The sequence below is a fragment of the Antechinus flavipes genome, chromosome 6 (assembly GCF_016432865.1).
Source record: "Antechinus flavipes isolate AdamAnt ecotype Samford, QLD, Australia chromosome 6, AdamAnt_v2, whole genome shotgun sequence".
Taxonomy (NCBI): Eukaryota; Metazoa; Chordata; class Mammalia; order Dasyuromorphia; family Dasyuridae; genus Antechinus; species Antechinus flavipes.
Window position 1 is genome coordinate 230,623,640 of NC_067403.1, and position 19,050 is coordinate 230,642,689.

Below are 19,050 nucleotides of genomic sequence, written 5' to 3' on the forward strand. Positions count from 1 at the left end.
AAGGGCCTAAGGATATTTAAATTTCTAGTGTGGGCATTTACAACCCTACCTCCCCAAAAGGGCAAATGCTACAAATTAGGACTTGGGTTTATTATTCTGTTGGAAGGTTAACATTGAGAGAGTGATGGAGAAAAGGCTAATTAAGAAGGCAGAGAATGTAAAAGTATTTTGTGTTTTGTTTTGAGAGCTGACTGTTAAACAGTCAGCACATCACTGGAAGAGGTGCTTCAGGTTGGCTATTTTCAGCATCAGTTATCCATTGTCAGATACAATGGATTTTATTTTTCTGATCTTAGATAATTGGAGAGGGGCTAGTACCAAGAACAACTCAAGCAGTGGGAAGTTCCAGTATTATTGGTCTTTTCAGTAATGCAAAGGCTGTTCAAGAAGTCCATTTATAACACTGGTGGGGACAATTTTTTTTGCCAACAGCCATTTAGATATTTATAACATCCTTGGTGGGCCATCTAAAATTATCAATTTATAGAGCTTAAGCAGTGAGGAGTTCCATTGAATAGGAGAATGCTTGCGCCTGATTATGTCAAAAAAGAAGGGGGACTGTGTAAAAGACCTTGGTGGGAATGAGGGAGGAAAATGAGGAAAGTGCTTTGTAATAGTTGAGATACAGACGTCAGTCGGTTGGTCACAAGCGTGTGCCATTCCCCGGGATGGGAGTGATCCCCATCTTTCCTATTATTGTCCGAACCAGTCAGTCTCTCCCTCGGCTTCCTAGAATTGCCACAGCTAAGTGTGCAGCTTTCCTTCTGCTCCTTCCTGGAATCACAGATGGAGATCCTTGGATCTTTGTGCCTCCGGCCCATTTTACAGATGTGGTACTTGAGGTAAAGTGGGGACAATTACTTTGTCAGCACTCACGTCTGACTCAAGGGCTGATGGCTTTCCCATTCCTGCCATGGAGACTCCCAAGGTGAAGAAACAAGAAGTGAATTCCGTGTTTTTCACCCCTAGTACTCTGATGGCGGTCCCCGGTCCCTGATGCTCTCAGAGTTCTTTGAGCCGGGCTCTTCTTGGCCCCCACAGATCTCAGAGCTTCGCCGAATGCGTTTGTGGTTCAGGTTCTGGCCAAGCCTGGAGCCGAACAGACTCGTCTGGATTTTTGCTCTGTGGTTTTCTGAGACGGGAGGAGCTCAGGTAGCGTTTTGTGTGTTCGCAGGATGAATACCTGAAGGGATTGGGCTTTTTGTTTTCTTTATGGTAGGAATGCAAAAAAAAAACTCTGAACGTTTTCCAAAACCTCACAAAGGGCTCTTAAGGTAATTTGGGATTAGACTGAGCTGCACTGCTTTAGACCTTGCCACAGCCTGCTGCTTTACCTCTCCCTCAAGTGGCCCCGTTTTAGGCTGGTCTCCTCAGGAGAACCTTCGGTACCGGTCTGCAGAACTCTATGCTGTCCTCCCCGGTTCTGGGAGTCCTGCTGGCCTCCATCTTGGCCCAGGAGCTTCAGTACCGGGCGTTACATTTTAGGAAGGACATTGATAAAGCGGGAGGCCATCCGAGATGGTCAAGGGTTTCAAGAGAAGAAAAAGACTTTCTCACCAGCTTCAGATATCATGTGGAAAGGTATTATTAATTAAGACTTGCTCTAAAAGCAAAAATCTCAAGAGAGCTTGGGACTTGATCTAAAGGAAGAATTTCCTAATAATTAGGGTGCCCCAACAGGCAGAAGGGAATAGGATTCCTTCCTTACTGGAGGTTTTTAGATTGAATTCAGATTAAAGTTTTTATAGATATAATTTAATATATGTGTTATATGTGCAGATATATAATACATTTGTATATATGCATGTAATACATATGTAATGTGTATATATGTAATATGTACATGCACATATAATATATGTATGTAATATATATGTAATATATATGTAATATATATATATATACATATATATAAAGTTGTATATATATATATATATATTTCTTTAGACTTCTGAAGAAATCTCCTTTCTCAATTTATGCTTGAGTAGGAGGTTGATTATTGGCACAAAGGTTGGATAGCTACTTCCTGAGTATATTGTAGAAAGGAACCATATTCAGATGTGGAACTTGATGACTACCAAGGTCATACCTAAATTGGGAGTTTCTCCGAGAGCCTTAGTTATATGGATAGCCCTGAAATATTAAGAGAATCAGAGAAAGGCCTTTAGGTCCTTGGAAGAATGGTCCATTTTCTGCATTGCCTGAGTTGACCGATGTGGAGGAGTATTATTACTGAGCGATTGCCCCTGTTTTCATGGGACAATACTTGCAGGGAGAGTTTGTGAGTAAATCTATTCAGAGGAAGAATGATATTACTTTACATGGGATTCTAGCAACTGTATCCAGAGGAAAAATATTGGGACATATGATGTTGTGGCCAAAACAGAAATATTAATACTGTTGTAGTATAAACTTCACCATCGTAAGAGGGGAGCGGGTGAATCTCTTTGGGCCACAGTCTTGTTGCTAGAGGAGCCTGTGGATCTCTTCGGGCCACAGTCTTGCTGCTAGGGGAGCCAGTGGATCTCTTTGGGTCACAGTCTTGCTGGTAGGGGAGCCGGTGGATCTCTTTGGGTCACAGTCTTGCTGCTAGGGGAGCCAGTGGATCTCTTTGGGTCACAGTCTTGCTGGTAGGGGAGCCAGTGGATCTCTTTGGGTCACAGTCTTGCTGGAAGGGGAGCCGGTGGATCTCTTTGGGTCACAGTCTTGCTGCTAGGGGAGCCTGTGGATCTCTTCGGGCCACAGTCTTGTTGCTAGGGGAGCCGGTGGATCTCTTCGGGCCACAGTCTTGCTGGTAGGGGAGCCGGTGGATCTCTTCGGGCCACAGTCTTGTTGCTAGGGGAACCTGTGGATCTCTTTGGGCCAGAGTCTTGTTGCTAAGGGAACCTGTGGATCTCTTTGGGCCACAGTCTTGCTACTAAAAGACATGAGGATTTAGTTTAAATTTCTGATTTATCTTGACTTCCAAGGACTAATGAAAAAATGTCCTTCCCAGCTCCTGATGAGTTGGAATAGACTGTGGACTCAAAGATTGAAATACGTCATCAGGCATTATTAATTTGTTTCTCTACTGAACTTTTTACTCTTTTTGGCAATTAATATCAAGCTACCTTCTATTTACTTATTTACTCTATATATGTGTATATATATATATGCCCTTGTTGAATTTAAACTTTTTCTGAGTAGGGATTATTTCATTCTTCATATTGTAGTTTTCCGTACCTAGCACAGTGACTTACGTAGAATCACTGCAAGTTGATTGATCCATTGATTATGCTCTCTCATTTGTTTTGGACCATGTCAATTTGAAATTGATTGTATAGGTTTCACAGCTTGTTGTATAAGTAAAGCATTTAATCATTTTAGTTGTGTCTGACTGTGACCCCATTTGGGGTTTTCTTGGCAAAGATACTGGCATGAGTTGCTATTTCCTTCTCTCAGTCATTTTATAGATAAAGAAACTGAGGCAAACAGGTAAGTGACTTGCCCAGGATCACAGCTAATTAGTACCAGGATAGATTTGAACTCAGGAAAATGAGTCTTCCTGACTAGGCCCAGCTCTCTATCCACCGTGCCAACTTTCTGTCCTATAAATACTGCTAGATTCTGATTAATGTGAATAATGAATCCCATGAAGCAATTGCATATATTTCAGTTCACATTATTCTAAATTATATTTATTGTTATATTTCATATATTAACATATAACTACATATTACATTTATTATAATTATGTAAAATATGGCCATTGGTTCCAGTGGAAACATGCAAATAATGCAACGACCACGGGGGATTCATTTTTGCACTACTCACACCTAAGTAAGTATGGGCCCATGATGCATCTTATGCAAGGAAAAAGGAGGTCAATGACTGGATCATTTGATGGGGAGTCCTTTATAAATTTAGTCCTTTATAACTTAGACCTCAATTTCTTTTCTATTTGCTCCTGAAGGCAATAGGGAGCCATGGAGTTTATTGAGTAAGGGGTGACGTGGTCAGACCTGTGTTTTAGGAAAATGACTTTGGTGGCTGAATGAAAAATGGATAGAATGGGGAGAAATTTGAGTTGAGGTACCAGGAATTTTGTGGTTTTAATCAGTTTTGAGACATTGGAGGTTTGCACCAGAGGAATAGCAATGTCAGAGGAGAGAAGAGAGTGTATTAGAGAGATATTAAGAAGATAGAATAGACAGTCTTTGGTAACTGATTAGATATGGGATAATCTCATTTTATTTATTTATTTTCCCAATAGTTTGTATTTTCCAATTACATGTAAAGATGGTTTTCAACATTAATTTTTGTTTAGATTTTTTTTTGGCTTTGTTTTTTTTTTTAGATTATATTTTCTCCTTCCCTCCCTCTTCCCTAAGACAGCTAGCAGTTTGATATAGTTTACAGATGTACAGTTATTTTTAACATATTTCCATATTTGTCATGTTGTGAAAAAAATTGGAACAAAAGAGGAAAAACACAAGAAAGAAAAAGCAAACAACAACAACAAAAACGGTAAAAATAGTATGCTTCAATCTGTATTCAATCTTTATAGTTCTCCCTCTGGATGTGAATGGCATTTTCCATCTATGGGCTAATCTTTTACAGGAAAAAGACCGTATTGCAGAAAATGGAGTCTCAGAAAAGCAAAATAAGTTGGCTAAAGTCTCATAGCTTGGCACATGTCAGAGCTGATTAAAATTAAGCCCAGGCTTTCTGATTCCCAGTCTCAAGACACTTTGACATTGCTTCTCTAGAGCTGTTACTATTGCTGTTTGGAGGACAGCCTAGGGCACAGATAAGTCTTATTTATTTATTTATTATGTAGTACTTACATTTAGTCATCTGTGAATGAATGAATGAAAAGCATTTAAGTACTTCTTATAGGCCATGTCCTAAGCTAAGCACTTGGGATACAGATACAAAATTAGGGACAGCGGTAGGGAGAACCACTGCAGACTAGTGATCTTTGGTTTATAAAGAGAAGGCAAATGTTATTATATCTTTTCTCCAATTTACAGGTAAAGAAGCAGAGGCTGAGAGAGGTTCATTAACTTTTAGTTACTACTTCAATAATGAGAAGGAGAAGGAGGATGAAGATGAGATGCATTTCTTTATATAGCAATGTTAATTTTTTTATTATTAAAGCTTTTTATTTACAAAGCATAAGCATGGATAATTTTTCAACATTGACCCTTGCAAAACCTTGTGCTCCAAATTTTCCCCTCCTTCTGCCCATCCTCTCCCCTAGATGGCAAGTAATCCAATATGTAAACATTAACATTTCTAAGGCATTTTCTTCATCTCTAAATAATGAACTCTATCATCATTTCACAGATGAAAATGAGACTCGATGGGTAAGGGACTCAGATCTAAGACTGATGTTGATCATGCTGCCATGTCTTTTTTTGGTGGTATGGTCCATTTCTAATGATATATCAATTCACCAGTTTTCTCCACAAGAGTGATTCTGGCTAACTAATTTTTAATTAAAACTTTATATTTTCAAAACATGCATAGATAATTTGCAATTCACCCTTGGGTTCTAAATTTTTTTTCTTCCTCCCTTTCCTCTATTCCAATCTCAGATGGCAAGTAACTAATATATTTTAAACATGGGCAATTCTTCCATACATATTTCCACAATTATCATGTGCATAAGAAAAATCAAGTCAAAAAGGGGAAAAAATGAGAATGAAAACAACAAAAAAGTGAAAATATTGTGTTGTGATCCCCATTCAGTCCCCATCTGGGTGCAGATGGCTCTCTCCATCACAAGACCACTGGAACTGCTCTGGTTAACTTTTCACCTAAATGGGAGAAAATACATTTTTTCAGTATTTGAAACAACAGTTGGATGCTGACGTGACTTTTCACCATTTCTCCTTCCCTAGTGGGTTATATCTATATGTTATATTTTCCAGAACTGCCCTATTTCATCATTTAGGAAGTCCTCTTACATAACTATCCTGTCTAGACCTTGAATTTGCCTTCTATAGCCATGTCAAATCCTCGGGATTCTCTTCTTCCATCTCTTGGCCATTCTGAGAAAATTGCCAATTTGACACTTGTTTATCACACTTTTATTTTTTTTTTATATTTTATTATTGCTTTGATGTTTTTAAACATCACTCTGATTTCCCAATAATACCCCCTCTTCTGATTTAGCCTTCTTGCAACACTGAGGGGAAAAGTTAAGAAAATAAACAAATGAGTCATATCTGACAACATATGCAACCTTTTGTGCTGATAGTCTATTACCTCTCTATTCAGGAAAGGTCTTTTTTCTCCTCAGTTCTCTCAAATCATGTTTTTGATTTGAAAAAAACAACATTAATCTGAATTCTTATTCTTTTGGTGTGATATATATATATTTGGCCTGGAAGGGCTTTTTTCTCATCAGTCCTTTCAAATCAAGTTTGATCATAACATTAATCTGATTGAATTATTATTTTTTTAGTGTGTGTGTGTGTGTGTTTTTTTTTTTTTTTTTGGCCTATACCTGTGATTTTTATGAGTGTGGGGAAAGTTTTCTCTTCCAGAAGGATTGGCAAATTGTAATTTAAAATGTCAGAATTGTTTAGGGAATGCAAGTCAGGCAGCTAGTGTGCATCTAGATGGTTTGAATGCAAGTCTTTCCAACTCAAATACTGGTCTTCTCTCTGTCCCTCCTTTGTGCTCTTTTTATTTTACTTTATTGTAGTCAGTGAGTATAATATTCATAAAGTCCTACTTTTTTTTGCTCCTCTTCACTACATACAACTCTTCCCAAGTTTCTTGGATGTCCGCATTTTTGCGGATTTCTATGTTGCCATCTTGTTTCATTTTATTCATATTGATCATAGTTTGATCAGCTTTGCCTTGATAGATAGGCACCACTTTTTTTTTTTTTTGCTTTTGGTTTTTTAATTTAATTTTTATTTTTGAGTTTAACAAAAACAAGCAAAAAAAAAAACCCTTTCATGTACAAAATAGGCGACCCCATGAGAAACTATTTGTCTATCATTTCTTCAGTCATTCCCCAATTGTTAGACAGTTGACTCTTTTAATTTTTGGTCTTTTGATCTCTCAAAAAAGAGCTATTTACAAATATTTGGGGTATGGGTCTAGATCATGGGTGTGCTCAGTTGGGTGACGTTGGGGTCACAGTTTTTTGGAATTGCTTTCCAGAGTCGACAAGCTTCACCACTAATATCTCAGAATGTTTTTTTTTTTTTTAATCTCACATGCTTTCCAACAATGGTTATTTTTCTCTTCAATTATTTTGGCCAGTTTGCCAGTACAAAATTGATTCAGGGCCCTATATATATTCTTCAGACCAATCTATGTCCTCCTTAAACCTTGGTACCCATAATTGAACCCATTGCTCCAGTTGAAGTCCACAATGAGATGAAGATCATCTCTTAATTCCTGAATTTATGCTCTTTTCTAACGTAATATATTAGCATTTTTTGGTGGTCACATCACACTGCCAATGCATTTGGACCTTGCAGTCCATTCCAACCCTTGATCTTTTTCAGAACAGCTGGGGTCTTTTAAACTTAAACTTGTCAAAGTCCAAAGTATTATACATCCTTCATTTGGGACTACTTGGAAAATAACTGATTCTGTCCATAGTGCTAGTGTTTTAGATTAATTTACTCTAAAGAAAAGAATTTCTTATAGATTATTCAGTCTTCAAGTAAAGAAGACTCATTATAACATCATAACGAGTGCCTTCTGCTAATATAAAACTCAGTTCATTACATACAAATGCACTTATTGCAATAAATGGATTTAATTGTCCAGAGATACTCAGGCCTGATTTCTGCCTCCAACTCTTACTCAACAAATGACTTTAGACCTGTCATTCAATTTTTCTTTCTTTTCTTTTCTTTTTAAAATAATAATAATAGCTTTTTATTTTTCAAACAACATGCAAAGATAGTTTTCAGCATTCACCATTGCATGCTCAATTTTTCTGAGCCTCCCTTTTTTCATTATAAAATGCAACATTAATGCTGACCTTACAGATTATCTTAAGTTTTAAGTGAAATAATGTACATAAATTGCTTCGTAAACCTTAAAACACTATATAAATGTCAGTTGCTATCATTATTATGATCATTATTACTATATTTTCAGAGATCCTTTATTTCATCAGCCGAGGGCATTCCATCTACTGACTTCTATCTAGACCTTAGTATATATAGAGAGTGACCAAAAATTCATTATTGTGTGGCCAGCCATATAAAATGATAGTTTCTGGACAATGGATATTCAGTTAGTTAATCAACAGGCATTTATTAAATTTATTATCAACAGGCATTTATTAAATTTATTAAATCATTTCTATTCCCTATCAATTCTAGATACTGTATTAATTATCAGGGATATACATACCAGAGCAAAACAGCCCTGCCCTCAAGGAGCTTCTATTCCAATCTATACTATGGGGAAACAATGTGTAAATATATAAATAGTATATTAATTCGTTCATTCATAATAATAAAAAAGTCAAAGTCTTTGTAGATTATTTAGACCCGAGAGAGCTTATACTTTGCTGGCATGACTTCTTGAGAGCTCTTAGCCTAAAATGGTGCTTGATAAATACACTATTAATGCAAGTGGATTAATAGAGTAGATAGACACCCAGCTTTATAGTTTTATTTATCTATAATAAATATATATTTATAAATCAGAGATCTTAAGTCTTTGAAACTTATTTTTCCTTATATTTGTTGATCTCTTAGTTTTGCTCACTTTTATCTGCATTGGTTCATATAAATGTTTGTAGGGAACTGAAAAAATTCCTCTTTTTCATTTCTTGTAGTGTAATAGCATTCCATTAAATTCAAATGCCATAATTTCTTCATTCATTCCTAATTATTAGACAGTTGATCCTTTTAGTTCTTGGTCCTTTGGCCTCTCAAAAAGAGCTACTTATAAATATTTTTGTATATATGCCTTTGATCTCTTTGGGGTATTGGCCAAGTTTAATGTGTATGTATATATATACATATATTATACATAATATATGTATATTATATTTTATATATATAATAGATGTATATATACACACATTTTATTTAAATATACATATATAGAAATAAAATGTATATGTAAATAAATGTATATTTAAATAAAATGTGTATTAAATAAATATATAATAAATATAAATAAATGTATATTACCCTGTGACACCTTGGACCTGAATCACTTAAGCCCTGAGACTTAGAATTTTTTTGTTCAGCTGTTTTTCATTCCTAACTAAATCTTTGTGGTCCCTTTTGGGATTGTCTTGGCAATATTGACATAGTTGGCCATTTTATTTTATGCAGCTTATTTTATGGGTGAGGAAATTGAGGCAAACAGAGTCACACAGCTAATAAGTGTTTGATTTTGGATTTGAATTCAGGGATATGAGCTTTCTTGACTCCAGACCTGGCTCTCTATCTACTTTGCCATTTTATAGCAGCTATCTCAATGGATTATTGTAAGGATTAAGTGAGATAATATATGTAGAGCTATTTATAAATCTTGGAGTCTATGATAAGTATTTATTATTATTAATGCTATTATTTTTATTTTTAAAGGATAGTTTCTGGGAAAATGAATTAGATGTGTGTTGCTTGATTACATAAAATATAAAAATAGGAGCAATGGCTGGATATCACAATTTGGAATTACTAGGATTGGTAGAGTAGAAGGTACTTAATAAATTGACTTAAAGATTCATTGTTTCGCTTTAGCTAAGCCTTTGTTAAATGCCTGCTGTGTCTTAATAGGGGTACAAAAACTAGAATGGAGTAGTCCTTTTCTCAAGGAGTTTAATTTTACTTTCTACTAAAGCAAAAGTAGTTAAGGGATAAATAATTATATTTCTGTGCATGTGTATATAAGTATATGTATATACATGCATGTATAGATCTATATATGGACATATAAATATAATAAAACAGCATAATTTGCTCCTAATGCTCCCAGCAGGAAAGGTCCCCCAGAGCTGGGGCCATTTGCCTTGAGTCTTCAAGAGACTGAAGGATGCTAAAGTGGGGAAGTGAGAAGGGAGAGTGTTCTGGGTATGGGGAGAACCTGTGTGAAAGGCAGATGTGGGAAGTGGAAGCTCATTCGTTAGAGTTATCGAAAAGTGAAATGCGTTTCTAGGGAGGTTGTGGATTCTCTTCACAAAGCTTATAGAAGAAGCTTGATGACCACTTGGAGAAGTTATAAAGAGCATCGTTTTTCTGTGTGGGTTCTTCCAATGTGAGTCCTAGCTAGAATTAGGCAGGGATGTGCCAGATCATCCTTACACTTATTCTGAGTTTTAAATTGGAAGTCAGCAGTACTGAAAATCAGGGCTTGATTTATCATTTTGTTGAATTTCTAGACTTCAGAAAGTAATGGGAAAAAGGCAAGTTTCTTTCCCAGATCCCCAGGACCCTCCTGGAACATAATCCCAGAATCTCAGAATCGGACGTGTCCTCCAGGGCCCTCCAGTCCTACCCACACTTGAATATGAATTCCCTCTGCAAACATACCCATATGTGTCACATAAACTTGGCTTGAGGGAGAGGGATTTCCTCATCTCCCAAGGCAACATTCTAAGGAAGTCAGCTTTTTATTTAAATATTGGGGCTTAACTTGCTCCCATCCCACGTGGGTTTCTGATTCTCAATGCATTGTGTCCAGAGGCATTTCAGTTGTTTGTGGCAGCGTGGTCCATGTCTGTAACACAAAGCTCTTGGGCCATTTTCCATTGATGTGCCTGATCTTATTTTGAGTTCCAATGTTGCATCATCTCTTGATTTAGAAGGGTGGGAACCTGGGAGAGGAAGGACTTTCTTTAAAAAGTCATTTTATTATCAGGGGGATTCACAGTCAAGAGACACTGGCCCAGGGGAGCTTCAAGAAAAGAATTGACAATACTTAGTACAATGTTGTACCTGAGAAGAACAGCAGTTGAGTCAATTCGACAAACACTAAATTTTCATTCATTAAAGGCACTTGCTGCAATGGCTTTCTCTAGGGAATTAAATGAATACCAACCAGCTAAAAAAAAATTGAGTCTGAATAATAACAGCTAGGTGATAAAGAAACAAAAACCAGTCTTTGAGAGGCTGGCTTTCTATAAATTGTTCTGTAATTACTAGGAATATAATTGGTATTTGCTTATATGCAAACATGTTGCTCCTTTCTCTGTACTCCTCTCCCTGCCAACCCACCCCCACCCACCCTGTCCAATATATAGGCTTCTCAGGGGAACAATGTTTCCTATTTGTCATTGTAGTCTTGGTATCTAGCAAGTGATTAATAATGTTTACTAATTATTAATTAATTAATACTTGCTAATTAATGCATTGAGGTGGAGAGAACATTAGATTTCACATTGGATCTATGGATCAGACTGCCTTTGATTTTTACCATTTGTATGACTTTTTGAATCCTCAATTTCCTAGTTTGTAAAATAAGGAATTGGATCAAATAATTTCTAAGGTTCCTTCAAACAAAAAAATCTCTGATCCTGTTTACCGATGAGGACATAGAAAGTCACTTCCAAAGGGCAGGAATGTATCACATTTTCCCTCTATTGCAATGATTTATCCTTTTGACTTGTTAAGTTGTTAGCTGTATGGGGGAAAGGAGTAATGACTTTTATAAAAATAATTTAAAGTATATTTCCTCATTATTTTTGTTCATGCAGCACTGTGTATTCCCAAATTGCATATTATTTTTTTAAATAAAAATGAATATCCTTGGAGAAGGAGCAAAAAGCCCAGAAACAACTATGTGAGGGGAATGGCTTTTGAAGCAGACACTACTATACTTTTAATATCTTATAAGGATGTGTCAGGGTAGCAGCTAGGTGATAAAGTGGATAGAGTACCAGGCCTGGAATCAGGAGGACCTGAGTTCACATCTGACCTTAGCCAGACATTTAGTAGCTGTGTGATCCTAGACAAATCACTTTACCCTGTCTGCCTCAGTTTCCTCATTTGTAAAATGAGCTAAGAAAGGAAATGGCAGACCACTCGAGTAGCTTAAGAAAACTCCCAAATGAGGTCACAAAGAGTTGGACACCAATGAAAAATGATGGAACAACAACAAAAAGGAAGTGATTTGGTTTCAAGCAGAAGGAATCATTAATTTGGTACACTTGAACTCATTGTCCCCTCTAGAATGCCTTTGGTTGTAAGATCATAGGTTAATTCAAAACACATGGGGGAAATGATTTGGATATTTTGTGGTGTAAATTTTGTACCATTCTGCTCTAACCCACAAGAGGAGAAAAAGTCTTTATATCTTTGCAAGTGCCGGGAAAGGGGAAATAAGGTTGGCCAAAAATAGAGGAAGATTTCTCTTTGCTGTTAGGAAAAAGAATTGACACTTTTGAATTGCAGTTCCAGAAAAGACTTTTGAGAGCAAGGAGATAAAATCAGTCAATACTTAAAAGAAATTCAGACTGCTCATTAGAAGGAAAAATACTAAAGCTGAAAATTAAATAACTTGGCCATGTAATGAGAAGAAGGGACTCATTGGAAAAGACACTAATGTTGGGGAAGATTTAAAGCAAAGAAGGAGACAGCGGAAGATGAGGTGGATAGAGAATGTCACGGAAGCAACGACCATCAGGTGGGACAGACTTCAGGATATGGGCCTGGTATGCTCTGGACACAGTCAGACATGACTGAATCAGTGACCACCAACAATAGTTTTTTGAGAATAAGAGCTACCCCGGAAGGGAGTGGGGTCCCTCATGAGTTATTATGTGCTCTCTGATGGAGCACACTGCCATTTATTAACTCATTATTTCATCAATTGATTCAATAAGCACTAATTAAGCCCTTTTTGTATACCAGATAATGAAAAAGGACATAAAGAAAGCATAGGGTTATTGTTCTGTTTCTGACCCATCGCTGATATGTGTTGTTTTGGAGGAGTCATTTACTATCTCAGTCCCCCAAAGACCTCTCTCAGATTGAATTCTCTGCATAATAGCTGCTGAATTGTATTGGCAGAGGGAGTTTCCTAAATCAGTGAAATCTTAGATACATTCTCTCCTCCCAGAAATGGCGGACACAACATGAAGTTCTGAGTGAGAGCTCTTTGAGGTCGGGGATTACCTTTTCGCTCTTTTTGTATCTCAGCCCATAATAGATGCTTAATAAATATTATTGACTTATTGGACTACTTGCCATCTAGGGGAGAGGGTGAGGAAAGGGGGGGAATTAGAACAGAGATTTTTACAAGGTTTCTTATTATCCATGCATATGTTTTGAAAAATAAAAAGCTTTAATTAAAAACAAAACAAAACAAAACCCTTAAAAATAAATAAATAAGTAAATATTATTGACTGTTCAAGACAAGCTTTTTGGGAATGTTGGGTACAGTATGGCTTCAGAGACCCCTTTCTGAGTTTCAATGATGTTGGCTATTTCCCTGGTCGATTCCTAGTGCTGCATCCCATAGAAGTATCTATCTATATAGCTTTCCGCTTAGAAAAAGGAGGGAGGTTACTATTTGAGAGACTTTGCACTGAGTCTTGCTAATTACCAGTTTCTATATTAGAAAAAGCTTCAAGCACATTCCTTCATTTTAGACTGTACTTCTAAATCTATTTCAGGGTAAATTTTTTTTTGCATTAATTCTTTTTAATTTATTGTATACATATTTATATATACACAAGAAAAATCAAATTAAATAATGAGAAAGAAAACAAACCGCAAGCAAACAACAATAAAAAGAATGAAAATTCTGTGTTGTGACAGGGTAATATTGCTAGAATTATTTGCTTGGGATCATTTAATATTTGGATAGACCATTGCTCAGACTTTGGCCAATGAAGCCAGGCCTGAACTCTAAACACTTTTTCCTCTTTCCCGAATTATCTCCTCTTTTCTTTCTTTCTTTTTTTTTTTTTTTAATTTTCTTTGTTATTATTTTTTTTTTCCTGAGGCAATTGGGATTAAGTGACTTGTCAAGGTCATACAGCTAGGAATTATTAAGTGTCTGAGATCAAATTTGAACTCGGGTCCTCCTGACTTCAGGGCCAGAATTCTATCCACCGTATCATCTAGCTGCCCTTTCTCTTTTCTTTCTTTCCTTTTTTCCCCCTTTTCCCCTCCTTTCTTTTCAAGGAAGGTTTTTTGATATTTATTTCCCCTGTGATTTTGGACAACTCACAGTATTTATATCTGAGCCTTCAATCTCTCACCTAAAAAATGAGAGATTGAAGGCTCAGATATAAATAATGTGAGGGGGCTGGATTAGCCAGCCTTGGAGACCCCTTCCAGCTATAGATGTGTGTTCCAAGACTGGGAGGGGTGGCCCAGAGGGTCCCTAAGATCTCTTCTTTGGGGCTCCATTGATGATTCTCTTACTGAAGACCTCCTCCTCCACTCCCCTTTGCCTTCACCAAACTTTCCCCTCCTCTTTCACGGTTTGTTGCTTCTTATCTGATGTGAGTTGGGAAACCAGAGAGAAAACTTAGTCAGAATGTGTGTGAAAAGTTATTCTTGCTCTGAGGGAGGGCCCAGGCTCGTGGCTCATGACTCAAATGCCTTGTTTTCTGTGTGCCAGAGAGCGTGGCTGGGTTGCAACTGTCCAAGGAATCCTGGATATGTGTACGTGAGACATGGGTTAGAATTCTGGCTCTGCCCCTGATAGCTGGGGGCCTGAAGCAGGTTGAGCCCCTCTCTGGGCCCAATGTCTCTACAGTGTGAGGTGAGACTATTGCCCAGTTCTGCATCCTAGATAGTGGTAAGCTTGTTGAGTGAATAGAATCCTCGCATGGGTGTCCCCAAGTTCAAAGCCCACCTCAGATGCTTCCTAGTATGTGGCTGTGGGCAAATGGGGCCATTTATTCATCTTAAAGACAGAGATCATAACTGTTTGGATAAATTCTCTTAAATATTATAAAAATAAATTAAATATGAAAATTTAGAGGGTTGTTTAGGTTTCGGATGAGTTTAAGATGTATAAAGGGCTTTGTTTACCTTAAAATTGGTATATAAATGTCATTTATATGTTCTTCATCTCTCCTCTTCCCTCAGACTGCCTAATTGGGATATTTTTGGGACATTGAGCTATTGATAGGGGTCAAGGCAGCCCCAGAAAAACTGATGAGAAGAACCTTCCCTTTGCTCTCAGCAATGTATCATTGGTATTAGGCCCCATCTTGACGCGGACACATTCATGTATTCATTTGGTCATTCTCTACTTATTAAGTAGTAATTACTTATTAATAAAGTCATTTTCTAATTATTATTTGAGCACCATGGCCAAGGTCTAGCTAGCCCCAAGTCTGTCTTCTTTTTCTTTGCCTCAGATGCTTCTGTAAATTGAAGGGATCAGCCTAGACGCCCTCTCTTCTGGTTTAGAAAATCCTTTTTGGATTCTGGGATTACTCTCCTGAAATCAGGGCAGGTCTTTGTTGAGGGTGGCGGCTGGTTACAGGAGAGGTTCCCTTTCAAGGGTTCATGTCCACCCTTCTAATAGCTTTCTCTCCATTCTCTCTAAGGGTGAAGTTCCCCCGGGAAATAGCCCTTTGGAGGGGGAAAGAGAGACTTTCGCTAGATTCCCTTCTTTCAGGGTGACAGGAGAGCCGTGGGAAACGGGGGCCAGAGGCCCCTACTTGAACTGGCTCTAACAAGATCCTCCCATGGCCAGCATTCCCTGGCACTGGACGAGCTCACATTCCACATGGGCCGTCCCCTGCCTACTCAGACTGCCTGGAGTGGAAGCCTGGCTCCTGAGTGAGACTTGAGGGAGGAGAGCCCAGGTACCTTTCTTGGGCTGATGATTATTTCAGGGCCAAAAGCCAGGTCAACACCTGGAACTTTTGCTCATCCAGCCCTCTTCTCCTCCCTTACCGTCCACGTGCACCTTTCATAACACCCTCGATTTAAGATCCTAATAAACATTGTTAATAGCCTGTAATGACTCCAGAATTAGCTTTACAAGCACGTGTGAGGAGAGGAAATGAAATATATCTCTTCTTAACTCAACACTGGCCAAGCTGGCTTCTTAAGCAGGTTAGAACCGGGGAAGCATGAGTAAGAGTTTTGGTTTTGTTTTAAAGACTGGATTAACTTTGGGATTGTTCTTTGCAAATTCAAGTGGGGGAAAAATGAATATCTGTAAATTCTGGGTCTCTCTCTGACTTTCAGGAGCATCCCCTGCCATATATCTTAGGGCAGCCGGAAGAGGTTCAGGAAGTTATGTAATTGTGTTGCTATTTATTATTTTTCTTTTTTAAAAATAATTCCTGGAAAAGCTATTCCTTTTTCTGTTCAATGTTAAGTCTATAGATACTGATTCCTAGGACACTTTGTGTTCTTGGTGGAAGTTCACTGGGCCCAGTGTTAGCCTTTTTTACTCTAGTCAGAGCTACCATAATATGTTTCATTTAACTCTAAAGGAAGGGTAATGTATTTCTTTTAACTCTAGGGGAAGGGTGCCATCCATGAACTTAAAAAAAAAAAGTTGATAACTGTATTTCAGTATAATTGGTGTCTTTTACAATCCTATCTTATTGTTTTATGTATTTAAAAGCATAAGTTGGAGGAAGGGTCCATCAGAGTCCAGAACACAAAAAAGGTGAAAGAAATGATGTCTTATAGACTCTCATTCTTGTCCACATTTGGAGCCCATGTACCACTTGGCCTCTGAGATTTCTTTTTTTTTTTTATTATAACTTTTTATGCCAGGGTAATTTTTTACAACATTATCCCTTGCACTCTCTTCTGTTCAGATTTTTCCCCTTCCCTCCCTCCACCCTCTCCCCTAGATGGCAGGCAGTCTTATGCATGTTAAATATGATCCAGTATATCCTAGATACAATATATGTGTGCAGAATCAAACAGTTCTCTTGTTGCACAGGGAGAATTGGATTCAGAAGGTATAAATAACCTGGGAAGAAAAACAAAAATGCAGTTTACATTCATTTCCCAGTGTTCCTTCTCTGGTGTAGCTTCTTCTGTCCATCATTGGTCAGTTGGACTGAATTAGATCTTCTGAGATCTCTTTTCTAGTGGTTAGAATGTAAGCTCCTTGAGGGCAGGCATTATTGCTGCATTTCTTTGTATCCCCACCAAATGGGGGCAATACATGGTGCTTAATACATGCTCATTGATTGGTTCCAACTCCCAAGATTCTGTGTCAGGCCTTCTCTTTAAAATGGCACGTTTTCTTTCTAGAGAAATGGTTTGTTGTTGGGTGATGTTAATTGGTCCATGTTTTTGTACCCTGCTTCTACAAATGTGGTTCAACAAACATTTTAGGATGTGGATATGTAGGAGATAGACTTTCAGCAGTTCCTGCCCTCAGGGGGCTTCCCTCCTGCCCTCTGGTCCAGTGGTTCCCAGCTGTTTTCCCTCGGCATTTCAGAGGTAGCAGAATGGCTGTGGAGCCAGGTGCTGGTCAAGGCTGGCATTAAGTGTGTGGAGCCCATGTAATCTCCCCGTCCAGCAGCTGTTCTCAGGATATGTGGGCTGGAAAGCCCCAGTGGTTTCCTGTAAGATGTGGGTGAAAACTTGTTCTTTCCTTTCAGGCGTCTCCTGAACCAGTGGTTTTGAAAAGAGAACGAGGGTCTCCATGGGCCGGTGGCTCCGGACAGCAGAGGACCCTGTTAGCTGGGAGCCCTAAGGCTTTTGAGACAAGAAGGAGAGGAGTCGGCCCTTTGTCTGAACCTATGACCCGAGGCTCTGCTCCCGCCCTGTACCTGCCCATCGAGTTCCACAAGATGGGCTCCTTTCGGCGGCCGAGACCCCGCTTCATGAGCTCCCCTGTGTTGAGTGACCTGCCCCGCTTCCAGGCTGCCCGCCAGGCCATGCAGCTCAGTTCCAATTCGGCCTGGAACAGGTGAGAGGGAGCTAAGTTTTGGGATGGGTCTTCTGCTGGGAAAAGGGAGCAAAGGGACCATGTTTGACCTTGAGGAAGGGGGCTTGCTGCCAGTTTTGGGGTCTATCCCTGAATTCCCAGGATCTGGCCCTGAAGAGACACTTAATAAGGGTTTCTTGGTAGCTCCTTGCTTTTTGAATCAGTAATTTTCTAAACACCTCAATGGAAAGTATAAATAGGGTTTCCTTGGAGGAAGAAAAGTCAACCTTAGAACCTTTTTTTTGGAAGAGCTGCAAGGGCAGAAGGCCTCCATTGAAATCCTGGCCATTCTATCATTCTCTACACTAACCTTGGCAAAATTGCTTCAGCTCCATCTGCTTCTGAAGGGAGTGCAGTTCATAGAACATCTGCAAAGGCCCAAGAGGCCATTGGGTCCAACAAAAAGCAAAAAGTTAAGTTTTTAAATAAAAAGGGACAACTGAGAGTCAATGATTCTCCCAGGGAGGGCGTGTCTAAGGCAGAATTTGAACCCGAATTTCCTTGAAGATTTCAAGACCCAAGATCCCAAGGTGCCAATTAGTTCCATTTATTTTGGGTATTTGGGGCCAGACTATGATTCTGTATACATGGGGAGCTCCCAGTGAAGAAATGTCCCATGCAGGGGACTTTGGGCACTTGCTTTTCTTCCTTTGCATGGATTGGAGTTGTTTGATCAACTGGAAGAATTAATTTAGTCTAACGAGTGTTTATCACAGACTTGGCCTTGGTGATACAAAGAAAAATTGGGGACCAGGTCCTGCCTTTCATAAGCTTCCATCCCAGGGACCTGGAACATCCCCTTATCCTTGAAAGTCGATCTTGTGACCTTGTGACAACAAGGCATGTCATTACCAGGTGTCCCACGTCCCATGTTCTTCTTCCTCATCCTCCCTGCCTTTCAGAGGTGTTGTGAGTCTTAAAGTGCCCCAAGAGTAGTTGCTGTGGACCCTTGTTATCCCAGATTTAGGTCCAGAAAGCACCTTTTTGACGGGTTGTCACTTTATTGAGGAATATCAGCTTGCAGGATGAAGCTTGCAGGTTGTCCGGGAGATAGTAACAATGGAAATTCACACTGATTTTTGGTGTTGGAGAGTTTGGATTCAAATTTAATCTGGGCCATTAGATTTAGAACTAGATTTAGATTTAGATTTTTAAAGGGACCTTAGAGACTGTGTACCCCTTCATTTTACCAATGTGGAC

General features: G+C 38.6%; 1 protein-coding gene across 2 annotated transcripts in view; it reads left to right on the plus strand.

Moving 5' to 3' along the window:
* The window catches only part of PRR5L (proline rich 5 like), a 96,311-nt gene that overhangs the window by 16,825 nt on the left and 60,436 nt on the right, over positions 1-19,050 (plus strand). For both annotated transcript variants that reach the window (XM_051964216.1, XM_051964218.1), the window contains exon 2: positions 17,522-17,832. In XM_051964216.1, coding sequence (XP_051820176.1) covers positions 17,663-17,832 — 170 coding nt within the window. In that variant the 5' untranslated portion in view covers positions 17,522-17,662. The remainder of the gene's footprint in view (positions 1-17,521; positions 17,833-19,050) is intronic.